Source organism: Lepidochelys kempii, chromosome 7, assembly GCF_965140285.1.
Source record: "Lepidochelys kempii isolate rLepKem1 chromosome 7, rLepKem1.hap1, whole genome shotgun sequence".
NCBI classification, from domain to species: domain Eukaryota; kingdom Metazoa; phylum Chordata; order Testudines; family Cheloniidae; genus Lepidochelys; species Lepidochelys kempii.
Window position 1 is genome coordinate 76511741 of NC_136386.1, and position 14865 is coordinate 76526605.

At 40.1% G+C, this 14865-nt stretch overlaps 1 protein-coding gene across 11 annotated transcripts in view; it reads right to left on the bottom strand.

Annotated features, from left to right (window-relative positions):
• The window catches only part of ANK3 (ankyrin 3), a 557055-nt gene that overhangs the window by 42377 nt on the left and 499813 nt on the right, over nucleotides 1–14865 (bottom strand). For 8 of the 11 annotated variants that reach the window (XM_073353398.2, XM_073353395.2, XM_073353399.2 and 5 more), the window contains 8 exons: nucleotides 12561–12772; nucleotides 10251–10458; nucleotides 9517–9613; nucleotides 7579–7807; nucleotides 5828–5953; nucleotides 4699–4821; nucleotides 4214–4240; nucleotides 2336–2417 (listed from right to left, as the gene is read on the bottom strand). In XM_073353398.2, the coding sequence (XP_073209499.2) occupies nucleotides 2336–2417; nucleotides 4214–4240; nucleotides 4699–4821; nucleotides 5828–5953; nucleotides 7579–7807; nucleotides 9517–9613; nucleotides 10251–10458; nucleotides 12561–12772 (1104 nt within the window). The remainder of the gene's footprint in view (nucleotides 1–2335; nucleotides 2418–4213; nucleotides 4241–4698; nucleotides 4822–5827; nucleotides 5954–7578; nucleotides 7808–9516; nucleotides 9614–10250; nucleotides 10459–12560; nucleotides 12773–14865) is intronic. The other 3 variants (XM_073353406.2, XM_073353403.2, XM_073353404.2) reach the window with 1 other exon arrangement.

Consider the following 14865-nt stretch of genomic DNA (forward strand, 5'->3'; position numbering starts at 1 on the left):
CAAACCAAATCAGTAGGGCCAGTCAGATTTTGAAGTCACTGGCTGGAGGTACCAATCCAGAAGGCAGTATTTCTGGGAATGACATTACAGCTTCCATATCCTCTGACACAGCAATGACATTCAGAGAGTTCTTCCACAAATAAGTAAAATAACTTTTAGGCAAAATTTCTTTACTTGGTTTCTTTACTACCTATTCCGCACACCTTTGTCTGAAGTTATGCTGACAATTTATCAAAGCTGTTTGGTCTATCTTCTAGCTAGACAGTAATTCACAGTGAAAGAAACAAAATAAGACTAACATTAAGTTACTAAAGTTATGTCACAGAAGCTTATCTAAAAAGATGTTCAGCACGCCATAGGCCCATATGCTGTAATGGGAAAATGTGGTGAGCCTACAAATACCAAGCGAAGGCGTACAGATGCATTGACTAGGTAACGCTATTATAGTATTAGAACATTTAGGTTGGAAAGAGCTTGAATGCTTGGCATACTGGCACAGTCTATTCCAAAAGACAGCCATTGCAAGTATACTGGTATAAATCATTTTAAAACTAAAGTCTGACCACTCTTTACTCTCTCATTTCCCCTTTCTGAAAAACGTCATTAAATAAATTTTACCACAGTGGTTTATTAGGAGTAGCTGCCAAGATTCAAAAGCAGTCACAAATCCAAAAAATAAGAAGCCAAAACAATAGTGAAGGGCAGTAATGAAATAAAAATAATTTGCTCTACACTAAAGTATCTGTAAATGCCACTAGACTCTTGGTATGTTGTATCACGACAGTCCTACCACTACAATGTAGTGAGACAATAAATCCAATAGGAGTCTCTCCTAATTGCAAATATTCTTTTCTCCATTACATCATGTATTCAGATATTTTAAAAATGCCTTGTCTATACTCCATATTATATTTGTGGAAAAGGACTGGGTCAGCAACCTCATCGACGAAGTTAACGGCACATGCAGTTTTGAGATAACTGTGTGGTCTAGAAAAAAATATGGCTTTTTTTTACTGATTTTTAAAAAATAAAAAACTCAATTATGTCATTTTCTAAGTGGAATAGGATATTTTAGAGAGTGCAGTTGTTTTACATACCTGCACCTCCTGGGTACTGAATGAATTTGGCCTTTAGCCTCATGCCCCACTATGCACTTGACATGTGGAGATCTCTTACCTAATGCATGTCCTATTGTGTGTTATTCCCACTTCCTCACCTGCTACAGGTGAATGAAAATGGTGACTGAGCATATTTAAGTCTGCCCAACAGAACGATGCTCTATTCACAATTTACTTGAAACATATAGCCAACAAATCTTTGATGATATCTCAGAGTTCACTATGAGGTCTCAGCTTGTCTGGTAGTCTCTTAAGGCGAGGTGCTGTCATCAGATCTTATATACTTCAGGTCTTCTCCTGTGTCTGAGAAGCACAATGCATTCTGGAGCACCTCAAAACCCCACAGAGCTCACAAGATCTTTAAACAGCAGCTCCCAGCAGGAGCTCCCAGCTCCCAGCAGCTCCCAGGAGGTATGTTGTATCACGACAGTCCTACCACTACAATGTAGTGAGACAATAAATCCAATAGCAAACCTGATGAGATTTGTAAATGGATTTTATGAAATTATATCGAAGGGTCACTGAAGTTCAGGGAATGAGAAGTTTGACTGGCTGCTGGAGGAGAAGAGAAAACACAAGAATAACCACATTCTGATTGGGGAGGGAAGCAAAGGTTGTCAGATACATTATTGTACTTAAAGAGAGAAAAGGAAGCAGGGCCATGGGTCAGGTCAAGGACATGGGGATAGAAGAGAAAGCTATGATTGAGTACAAGGAAAGGCTCTATGGAATATGGGGAAAAAATGGGGAGAGAGAGGAAGAAGCTATAAAATAGAAAGGAGCTCAAATAAACTGAATAAAAAGTCAAACATTTTATCTGAAAGGAACCTTCCAACCCCACTGAGTTTTGCCCATTATTATATCTAATGCATCACTGTGATACAGCTAGATTTCATTAATTAACATTTTGCAGGGAGGAGGCACAGACTGTCTTTTGGAAAATACTTTTCAATTCAGTTGCCCTTGCTCTGGCCAATAAATTATGTGGCTTTTTTATGATTATTTTTATTTACTTTAACTGGAGCATGCTGCTTACCAGTAAGGATTCTCCAAGCTCTCACAATGCAGAGGCTCACAGACCATCCAAAAGTTTAGCTATAAACAATTTTTCTATTAATTTTTTTCAAAGGACACTAAATGCAACATTTATAGAAAAAATGTCTCTTCTTATTAAAGTAGGGTATGTACGGTATTAGTAGGTTTGTTATGGAACTCACTCATTCCAGGCTCAGTCAGATAGCTGTAGCGCTTACGTAAAGCAAGAGAGACAAAGCTTTGACGCCGGTCTGATTTCTCCGTCTGCAACAAAACACATTTCCACTTGGTACTTTTCAAATATTGTGAACAGCTTGATTATGATATCTCTGTACAGTGGGCTAGATCATACTTGGACTACACACCCACACAAGGGAATAAGAATCCACTCTTACAGCTTGATGAGGGTGCACAGGAGAAAACAGGGCTACATGGTTGCATTTCCCCCTACATAGCAGGTGGTAGGCAATGGGCAAAGCCTTGGCTCCATTCCTGCTTGCTGGCCAGTGCAGCTAAACCATTTTTGTGGAGAGGAGTAATAATTAGCTGGTAATATAAACCAGCAGTAAATTACTAATCCTCTGGAGGAGGCACGAAAGCAGGGCAGGAATTTTAACTTAGAGGGATATGTCATCTCCCGGGTATACTTCTGAGGTGGTGCTGTGAACACAGTACATTTAGTTCAGGGCACTGTCTAAAGTCACAGTCTAGCCCCATATTACCTAAATACTGTAAAATCCCATTATCTTTTAGTAATCTCTTCCATACTACTTAAAATGGCATGATTTATTTTTCTGTATTTTGGCTAAAAACAGAAGCATCAACATAAAAGACTACAGATACAGACATAAAACACTAATAAGAGTATAATTTAGGCTGATCAAATACCTCTCCCAACATTAATCTGTCTTGAAAGCACATAAACCACAATGTATGCTTGCTTTAAAGTGAGTACATTAAGGACAAAAAAGGCATGAAAGGGGATTTCTTTTAATATGCACAAAACACAGAGATGTATATTAGAAAGCAGAATACAATTGCTAACTAGGAAGTTGCATCATAAGTTACGGTGTCTAATGGCATAGCAGTTACTGTGCTATTTTTGCAGCTCTATTTATTCATATTAAAAGTCATTCACAGAAACCAGTTCATTTGATCATGTCTCCAAAAATATAGTTTGTTTGGAAAGAAAACTATTGAGATACCTATAAAATAACTCACCAGGCACAAGTCAAATGAAAACCAAAAGATATGGTTATCTTTTTGATGTACTGACTCTTATTTGATTTTAGTCATCAGGTGGCTAATGCTATTTATCAGCAATCAGAAAGAGAGGGCTACACACAAGGAACTCTTATTCTAGTAATAAAATGGATACGTATCTGATGTTTCTGTACTAGGTTTTCTGTTTCTAGTGTCTTAAAACTCACTGTGTATCCCTTAGTGCATAAAATGAGGTTCATCTTCTGACCTGAGACAACTTAATTAAGATTACTAAAGAGAGATATTTTCTGTTAACAACTGTGACAAGGTGTGGACTTTTAAGCTGTGGAGATCTGGAGCTTATTTGAAAATAGATACACTAAAATACTTAGAAATTACTCCTGGTTATTTTGCGTTTTTTTTTTTTAAATAGGGGTTATTTTCAGGAATAAAAATACAATAGGCCAATGTTTAAAGGGTATACAGAAATACAGGTTAGGGAAATACTGAATGTTTATTAACATAAGAGCGCTAATTAATCCCTGGTGTATGTAATGCCACTGACTTCAGCTATATGAAGGATGAATTTGGCTTGTATATTATAAATTTCATAATTTACATTCTAAGAATAAAGTGAGCTGAAGTTCAGAATATTAGCATATACTGCGTTTAAATTTATAACATATGATCTTATTTCATCACATGCCTGCACTTTTATTTCTTGATAACAGAACATAGATGTGTAGTATATATTGTTAATATTCACTGCTATAATTAAAAGACACTTTTCTAGAACACATTTATCTTTCTGCACTAATTCTGAAGAAAATAAAAACAGAAGAGAGTGTTTATATTACCTCATCATCTTGATCTGACTCTGTTTCCTTTTGGTTCCAAGGTGCATTGCAGAGACAAGGAATATTATAATGGACAGCAGGGAAAAGAATATCAGGATATGAAAAGGACAAAGTTGGGAGCACAAAATGCAAGCTGATTTATAAGCCAAAGCAAATCCAAAATGTCAACATAAAAGAAAAAAAATCTTACATCAAGTGCAAATCAACACGACATTACTGAATGCATAAAATCTATGAACTACAAGCTGAAGCATGAGCTGTAAACAGAGGACCCGATCATAAAAATAATAGGAACTTGACACCACAGTAACAACAGACTTTAAAAGCTTTTTATATACAAAAAACTAATACAACATAAATTTATAACAGCCTTAATCATATTACAAAGCATTCGCATTACTCGCATTTCATAGGGTTTCTTTATTACTAGCAAAAAAAGTTAAACTAAAAGTTAAACAAAACAAAAAGAGTGCTGGCAGAAATACCTTTTTGTGTGCTGGAAGAGTAATATTTAAGTTGCAAACAGCTGTTTGTGGCAGTCCTTTTGTAGTCTTTGGTTCTTTCAAAAATGATAAACGACCACAAGGCTCTTGGCTGGTGTCTCTAATCTAGAAAAATTTATCATACAATATGATAGATTGACTTAACTGTTTGAAATGTATGTTTTTTGCATTACATTTAACATGGTCTGTTTCCCCCACAAAGGGCATGTGAGAAGTTAAAGTCCCTGAGGGGACCTCTTCTCTAAAAGGAGTATTGAGTGTGGCTCCCATTGGAGACCATCAGAATTAGTTTGGACAGCTAGAGAAAGCTATTGCAGAGGAATAGGTGGTGTTCCCTTCCATCAGAAGCTATCTAGTAACCACGCCAGTTGAAGACCAAAGGAACTCAGCCAGAACCCAACTTGCAGCTTTTCATAGGGAAGAAAGTTGTAACTACAACTAGACTACTGGGCCGGCCTCGGGTTGTTGTTCCACTGCAAACAAGTTTCCAAAACTGTTTCCAGCACAGTGCAAGGCACCATGCTGAGTGGCATCACTCCAGGAGAAATACTCCTGTAGGTAAACTGGATTGAGTTTTCAACCCATCTGCATTTCTCTCTGCCCAGTTTTGTATATGCAATGACTTGCACTCACAAAAGTGACCACGATTTTCATTTGCAACCACAAAATAGGTGATTACATATGCATAATGTGTGTGTACACTCACTTTTTGGAAGCACTATCAACTGCACATGTAAAAACAAGAGGCTAGGGCTCAAAATCTGGATCATGTATTATCTCACTCTTGTCATTTGGGTAGATGATCTACCCCTTGAAATAATATACCTTGCAGCTAGAAGGCATATGAGAACAGGTCTAGTCTGAGGCATGGTTCTGGCAAAGGACTGTGAATCAGAATAGCATGTATTCTGATCCCAGCTCTGATAGTGATTCCTTCTATGGCTTCATGCAAATCACTTATAAATTCTGTTCCAAATTACCTATCTGCTAAATTATAATAATACTTATGTACTTACTTCTCAGGGGCAGACTATTCCTATTAGACAGAACCAATATTACTACATGAGGAAAATATTTTCTCAACTAAGAATTCTGTGGGGTTTATTTTTACCTTAATAGAGAATGGCAGTCTATTTTCCTTGAAAGCATAAAAATTAAAAACAAGCTGTTGTCCTCCTTTTGTCAAAGGGGCCAGATTTCCATAGCAATCAACATAAATGGGTTTTCCTTCCAGAACCTATCAAAGCAACAAGACAGAAATTGAAAGTGAGTAAAATCTATGATACATGCACAAACATATATCACCATTTCTTCCAACATCATAACTCCTCCTTTAGCTAGGAATGCATCAACATAACACATGTTCAACACTGATCTAATACAACAGTACTGTGGTATGTATAATATGACATTATAAGTGTGGCTGATTAATTAAAACTATTAAAACACATTCGGGGGGGGAGGGATAGCTCAGTGGTTTGAGCACTGGCCTACTAAACCCAGGGTTGTGAGTTCAACCCTTGAAGGGGCCATTTAGGGATCTGGGGCAAAAACTGGGAATTGGTCCTGCTTTGAGCAGGGGGTTGGACTAGATGACCTCCTGAGGTCCCTTCCAACCCTGATATTCTATGATTTGTTAAACATTCTCATTGCTAAAGTTACTTTTTAAAAATATAGCTCCAATTCCATAGATACAGATATCTTTATAATTAGCTTCAGCATAGGATTCTCTGAGGGAAAAGTATATATTACACAATTTCTCACAAGAAATGCCGTTTGTCTCAAAAATCCCAAACAAACCAGCCAGACTAACTCAGCTGTGTGCTAGAGATATCTATGTGGACAAGGAGGGAGGAATTTTAACCCACCAAGCTATGAAGCAGGAGTGCAGCTGCCATAGGAACAAAAGGGGAGAGGGGGGGCGTGCTGCAGCTCCCCCTGGCTTGAAGTGGTTTCCATTATATACAGTGTTTACAGTTTAGTTCAATGGCACTCAGCACCCCCGCTATAAAAATTGTTCCAGCACCCCTGTCAGCTGCTCTACAGAGTCCTTTGCATTACCTCCCCACTCCCAATAGGCAGAAGGACTGGAGGACCCTGGAAGGAGGACCCGTTTATCCTTCTTAGTGCACTTCCAAAGAGTTTCTTCACACAGCCTCACTGTCAGAGGTGAAAGTAAGCTGGTACAGTACAGTACGGCATACCAGCAAGAGCCGGTACACAGCCAACGGTACTGGCAGGGGGCAGCTTCCCCAGGCGGGCAATTTAAAAGGGCCCTTGGCTCCAGGCAGTAGCCAGAGCCCCTGGTCCTTTAAATTGCCACCAGAGCCCCACTGCCGGAGCCCTGGGGTAGCAGCGGCAGCTGGGAGCCCCGGGGCACCGGTGGCGAATTAAAGGTCCCGGTGCTCCCAGCTGCCACTACAGCAACCCCGGGCCCTTTAAATCGCCATCGGAGCCCCTGGATAGCAGCTGGGAGTCCCGGGCCTTTTAAATCGCCGCCAGAGCCCTGCTGCCAGAGCCCCCATGGTAGTGGTAGCTGCAATGGCGGCCAGGAGCCCTGGGCCCTTTAAATCGCCGCCTATTTAAAGGGCCTGGGGATTTAAAGGCCCCACCCCTTCTGCCTGAGGCCCTGCCCTTTCCGTCCGAGGGACACCCCAGCCCCGCCCGCTCAGGACCCCAGCCCTTAAGTTACTTTCACCCCTGCTCACTGTGGGCTTTCATGCAGCTGGCTTATAGTGGTTGTGGACTTCTTTTGTGATATCCTGGCACCCTGCCTACTCTTGTAAAGTGGAACTAGAGCATAGACTCTCTACACCCCTGGAGGAAGGGAATGATCTGAGCTGCTGTTAATATGAAATATACCTCAATATCTTTACTTCTTGCAACTTCTTCAAAATTCTCTTGTTGCTCCAAAGTTTTGTCCACTTTATCATCAGTCATGCAGAAGCAACGCAAATTAGATTCCACAGGATCATTCATTTTGGCAAATATCACAAACTTAGCCATATAAGGAACACATATTAATTCCCTATAAAGTTGTGTGGCAAGGCCGACAGTTTCTAGTACCTGATGGCAGTCTGCCAGCCAAAATCTGAAAGAGAAAAGACAAAAGGAGTTTGTTTTACAAAACACTGGCCAAAACTTTATAAAGAAACTCTGTTGCATCAGCAAAGAATAAATGTGGTCTCTGCTAACGGTGACGGGGCAGAATGGAGATTACTTTTCAGGGGAGGCAAAGGGAAATCCTTGTGTTCGTTGGCTTCCATGATTCCACAGCCATTTTGGATGAATGCAGTTTCTGAAAATTTTCCATTGGCAAAGGCAGAGCTTTCCTTACAGTGTTTTAGATGAGTGAAAGTGAGGTTGTCTGGGTTGGTGGAATCTGTATCTTTGGGTGACCCTTTGTTGGCGTCTCCTGTAACTGCTCATTCTGAGTATCCTTCAGGTCAAACCTGGGTAGATGGTGTGATTTGTGTCGCTAAATTGTATCTTGCATGGTACTTCTGTGAGGTCCACCAGTACTCATATCTAATCTTCATTAAAATAAACTATCAGTCGCACTCAGAGTGAGATGGGAGGCCATACTGAAAAGTGTATAGCCAAATCCATGGTCTGCAGTATAGAAAACTCATGGTACATAAATTGCATATGCAAGAAAGGAGGCCTTGCTACAGGACAGATATTATATTGTCTCCTTCTCTGATTAAGTTTAGGAGCATGGTGACAATTAGTACATCCACAAGTTAGGGACTTTAGGAGGACAGAGAAAGACATTCTTTCATAGTATAAAAGAGCTTGTTATGTATGTAATGACCCCTCAAACCAAACAATTTTATATAAACTTGGTTAGCAGTCTTTGGTTTGTATTTCCTGTTTGCTGGCTATCCAGCTGGTTGAGTGCAGCTCAGTGGTTCAGGAACTTGTGAACCACTGTCACGTAAATGTTCAAAACTGGCACAGAGAAAGAGAGATTTTTTTCCCTTTTCTGACAGATACTCTCAGATGGTTTGTGTGGGAAATTTCCCAGGGTATAGCTCATGCTGTCCCAGAGAGCAAGAAATGATGTGCAGAAACATTATTTATTATAACAAGTGTGGCAGTGACTGCTATAGTGAGGATGCAAAACAGTTTCCAGTTCTCCTGAGTTCAGTCGCTCGTAACTTTCAAAAGCATTCACATTCACATTGGCCGAAGTTTTCCAGGCTTGGTTTCCGGGTGTAGCTAAACAGAGCAGTATAATTAGAAATGTACTAAAGGTATGAAGGAGTGTTTGGGAGAGCAGCTATGTACTTTGTAAAAGTTATACAAAAAGCCTGTATTGTAATTTTACTGTATTGTAATTTGAGAGAAACAGTATGTGAAAACTGTCATTAAAGACTGTTTTGTAATGCATACAAAGGAGCAGAGCTAAGGTTTTATGTGCAGTCTGAACCATGGCATTTCCTAAATATGGAATGCTTAGCTGTGCAACATTAATGTCCTATCAAATCAGCTTTTCTTTTTTAAAGAATTATGTACATAGCTCCATACATAGTTTGCTAAGCCTGTGAACTACCAATAAAAGACAGTGATACTAAGCTATTTTTGCTATTAAAAATAGTACAGCAAGTTATTGGGCCAAATCATCAGCTGGTATAAATCAATACAGTCAGAGTCCAATTTTCACAGGCTAAGGATCTGACCTATTATTTCTTTATAAACCTTATTTACAGAATCATGGAAAGCTGTGGGGAAAATCCCTATTTTTCCTATGTAAGGAAACAAATAATTGCGTCTGTTTGGTATTTTGCATTCCCATACCTGGCTGAAACGTTGGTTGTGAAAGAAACACAGTCATTTATAAACGTCAATGGAGTGGTTCCTGTGATATCCTCCCATTGAGCAGGTGAAGTCCCTCCTATGAAAATAAGTTACACATAAATCATATACAATTTTATCTCAAAAACCAAACGTACCATGAATCTTCAAGCTTTTTTTAAAACGGATTGCAAAGGAACACTTCCACACTGAGTTCTTTTGCTTCACATGTAAACAGAAGACTCTAGTTACTACTGCTCTCATACATCTGAATAATAATATAATACATACATATCTGAAGCTGATTCTAATGTAGCGAGATATACATTCTGGGTAACATCCTGGCCCTAACTGAACTCAGGGGCTAGTCTCTCACTGCAATCAATAGGATCAGGACTGCATCCATATTGGATTTTTATCTATATGTATGCAGCTGTCAATGGAAAGACTCTTCATATTGAACACTTAATAAAATGTCATAAAATGTTTATTGCTGTAAAGTTTCCTCTAACATGGATAATGACACAAGTCCAAAGTCAAGGCCCACTGACTCAGTGTCAGTCTTTCCAATGACTTCGCATCAGGCACTTGAGTACTAGTTTTAATCCTACTGGTTCCAATACTTGGAACTATCAATGGCTTTCCTCACTGGAAAGCTACATTTGAAATGCATAACAAATGAATGCGGATGCATTATTATTATAGTAACCTTTGCAAAGAGTAGATTCTTGCCTAACCTGTAATGCTACATAAAAGTCGAAGGCTAGGTGTGGTGTCTCCTTTGTAACCATTCGTCACACCTTCTCCTGAAGGGGGTGGCACAGGAATTGTCATTGTTATAGGTTTATGAAATTTTCTTCTTCTTGGTTCCACAGTGACAATGGGGCTGAAAGTTGCTTTGTTTCCGAGGATTTTTTTGACAGTCTCATCTGGAACTGGTTGAGCCTGTCAACACAGAGAAGGAATTTCATATCTTGAGATAAAAATCCATGTTAGCCCAGCAGAATCCTTCCAAAATGGGAACTCAATTCTTTTTATTTTCTGTTTGTCCTGTTTTACTTCTTCCTTGGCCTCCTTAAAATGTGCCTTTCTGGGGCTCTATCTACACAGTGATCATTAATGCACCAAATTACAGTGAGAAAAGCAACACAATTCTTGCATCAAACTAAAAAGTAGCAAAAATCTCATAAGAAATCTGTTTTTATTCCATTTCAAGTCTAATTTCTAGAACAAAGAAGTTTGGAAGTTTGGATAAGTTTTGAATCAGACATTTTGGATACTTTTATGAATCAAATTGTTTATTACTTTCCCCGAAAGTTTCTCACTAGACATCGGAGCACTGATTTGTCACCTGTTCCATTACCCAACTGTACTGTATGGTGTTCTGCAAAGATGATGGTTAAAATGTTTCACCAGCACAAGTTCCGAGCAAAGCAATCTAAAACGAAGCTCCTATTTAACGAACCCACCAAATCAAATGATTAAATTATTTAATAATTTTGTTGTGAAAAATGTCAACACCCCCCAATAAATGATAATGAGCAGAAACCAGCAAGAAGGAAGGTTTCTCTAGATTCTGTGCTGCACTTTTAAGGAAGCTTTAAATCACCTCTGCACCTCCTGGATTCTGCTTGGAAGTGATAGGAACGGCCCTGGCTTAACCCAGAAAAGCAGATGGTGGCTGCTCTACAGCAGACTCCCCACAGATGCATATGGGATGCTCTGCAGCCCAGAGTAGGTATAGTGGTAAGCACTACAGCCACTCCCATCCCCAAGCATAGCCCTGTGCTATAGGGGACAGCATAGTGCTATGTATACTAGCCATAGGCTGATCTTCTGCCACAGGAATTCTCTCTGGGCCCACTGCAGCTTCCTTACATCTTACATGCAGAGCTCCTGGCTGGGGTGGATAGTTGGTGCTACAAGGATTTAGATTAATAGCTTCCAAGGCCAGAAGGGACCATTGTGACCAGCTAGTCTGACTTCCTGTATAAAACAGGCCATAGAACTGACCCAAAATAATTCCTAGAGCAGATCTTTTAGAAAAACATCTACTATTGATTTTAAAATTGTCAGTGATGGAGAATCCACCACAATCCTTGGTAAACTGTTCCAGTAGTTAATTACGCTCAATGTTAAAAATGTACACCTTATTTCCAGTTTGAATTTGTCTTTTTCTGCTAGACTGTAAAGTCCATGATCAAATATCGGTTCCCCAGGTAGATGCTTATAGACCGTGATCAAGTCACTCCTTAACCTTCTCTTTGTTCAGCTAAATAGATTGAGCTCCTTGAGTCTATCACTATAAGGCATGTTTTCTAATCCCTTAATTATTCTCGTGGCTCCTATCCGAACACTCTCCAATTTATCAACATCCTTCTTGAATTGTGGGCACCAGAACTGGACACAATTCTGAACAGTATTTCAGAAGTGGTTGCACCAATGCCAAATACAGAGGTAAAATAACCTTTCTATTCTTGAGAATCCCCTTTATGTATCCAAGGATCACATTAGTCCCGTTGGCCACAGCATTGCACTGGAAGTCATGTTCAGTGAATATTCACCAACACCCCCAAATCTTTTTCAGAGTCATTGCTTTCAGTATAGAGTCCCTCATCATGTAAATATGGCCTACAGTCTTTGTTCCTAGATATATACATATACATTTAGCTGTATTAACACACAAAAGGGTAGAAAGGATGGATACTGGTGCTACTGGCATGGGGGTAGGTGGCTGGTGCTATGAAGATAAATAGAACATGGGAGCCACTTCCTCTGCCACAGTGCTGAGCACTGTGTGAGTTGTGGAACAGTTCCCAGACTAGGTGGTGAGATAGAAGCAGGGCAGGTAGCAGCCCTAGCCCCAGTAGGAGGTGGAGTGCAGGAGCCCTGTCTGTGGGGTACAGGAGAGTTTACCAGCTCTCAGTCAGTGGTGTCACCTACTAGACATATCCTTGTGACTCATTTTTGAGTTGCACCCCACAGATTAAGAATTGCAGCTCTAGATTTTGCATATTAAAATGATTATTGCAGGTGTGGTTTATTACCTGGAGGCCCACTCGAATTCTTTTAGTTAGAGCACCCTCTGGGAAGGATGCTTGGACATGAGGCACAGTTGTACTGCTCAAAACACCTCCCTCAGGACCAATTTGGTTACTTTCCTGCTTAATTCGTGAAACCACAGCAAAGTACTGAGGAAAATCCTTCGTGATGATTCTACAGATACGCTTCTTCTCTAGTTCCTCAGCGCTATCCAGCTCTGTGGGGAAAAATACATTAAAATATTCCCATATAATCTATCTGCAAATACTGTACATACATATTTATGAGTACAAAGCTTTATTCTGTATTGTGGAAAAGCTGAATTCCACACCAGACTCAAAAGTCCAGGAAGGTTTTTTTAAATAGAAGAACAAATCAGTTTTGATTGTTTTATTTTTAACATTTGTGTGAATTTGATGTTCCTGACAATGAGATCATCAAACTCTTTTTCACTGGTCACTCAGGTGAGGGAATGCTCAGGGTCTTTCAGGTCAGGCCCTGGCAGCATATGTGTGCCCCAACATCAAAAATGCAAAAAGTCATGGTCAGTCCATAACACTGGCCTACTTTCCAATTCCTGCCCACACAGCTCTAGAGAGTGACTAGCTATGTAATTTGAGACAGTAACCACCTGGCATAGTCTCACGGTTGTCATAGCAGCCAATAAATCCTGAGCTGATTCTAACACTTGTTATCCACATAAGCACTGAAGTCACTGTGCACTGATTGCCAGTCTCAGGCCTTGTCTACACTAAAGGGAAAAGTTGATCTAAGCTACGCAATTTGAGTTACATGTATAACGTAACTCAAATCGATGTAGCTTAGATCTACTTATGCACTATGCGATGTCGACTTCCCTTACTCTTCTCGATCCAGTGGTGCACAGGAATCAAGGGGAGAGTGATCAGCAGTTGATTTAGTGCTGAACGTCTAGAAATAGTACCATTTCCCTTAATTAATTAGTTTAATTTAATTCCTTTTCACTTATGTAATACCCTTCATTCAAAGATCTCAAAACACTTTACTAAAAAAGGAGAGTATTATCCCCATTTTACAGCAGAGAAGGGAAGCGAAGCACAGAGAGGTTAAATAATTTTCCTTTGGTCACATAGCAAGTCACTGGTTGAACTGGGAACAGAATCCAGGGGTCCTTCACTCTCAAACTTTTCCATTAACCACTACTACCCCTAAGTATCTCCTATTGCTGTCAATCTTCCTTAAGATACAGATGTGAGTAAATCTGTGTACCTTTTTACATGCAAATTTTCTAAATATACAGCACTACCTATTGCAGTTATCTGTCTGCCTTTCTCTGGGAAAAGCAGATCAGATCGAATAGTATTGACTCAGAGATACATTTTGACAAATCCACTTTAAGTATTCTCCCTTTGATCTCTGAATCATAAGCCTGGTCTAAACACAGGTGACCTGTTTCCATCATTTCTCCACCGGCAAACTGCTTTGCCTTTACATCTGCTTTTCTACACAGAAGGGTTCTAGGGTAGGTCATCAGCACTGAAAACTAGGTCAATCTCTCTTTCCTCATGACAGTCATTATTAGGCTATCCTAAGGACAGAAGCTATAAAGCAATTTTTTTCAGAGCAGTCTCTTATCGCTCTTCTCCCATTGTGACATGGCAGCATTGCACTTGTCCATCAGAATGCTCTATCCAGCAATGCACTTGTCTCTGTGATCAGTGTTTGTCTCCCTGCTATACTATATGCATGGAGCAGGGGAGCTGTACTGGCAGGAGGAGGCAGGAATTGGGCATCAGCACTGGCCAGAGTGGAATTGAGAAAGCATTAGTAGCATTCCTACAGTATTAGAAGAACAACGCAAGCCTTCTGGGTCCCAAGCTCTGTCAGGGAAGGATCAGTCAAACTGTTGTCACTCCTGCTGCAGAAGGGACTGGGGAGTTTCCTCCCTGTCTGGTCCCAGTGCAAGTGAAGGAGATAGGCCCAGCCTAAAGAGCATGCTTGGAATGCGAGGCCCCAAGCAAGAGCTTGCTGTCACTGGGCTAAAGGGGCAGCCCTGAGTACTAAATGTTTTAGTTTGAAAAAAAAAAAAAATCTACATGAGGAAGAAAGGGCCAAGTGTGAGGAAGGGAAGAAGGGAGAAAAAGAAGATATAAGAAAAAGGAAACATTAGGGGAAGTGGAGCGAGAGAGTGATGGCAATAGCTAAACACAAAAGTGGGGAGAGGATGATGGAAGTGAGAAACAAGACAGAGATGGAGGGGAAAAAAGATGCAAAACCTCCCAGGAAAATCCCTCCCAGAATCTGGGCTGCCCCTGGAGTATTACATGACAG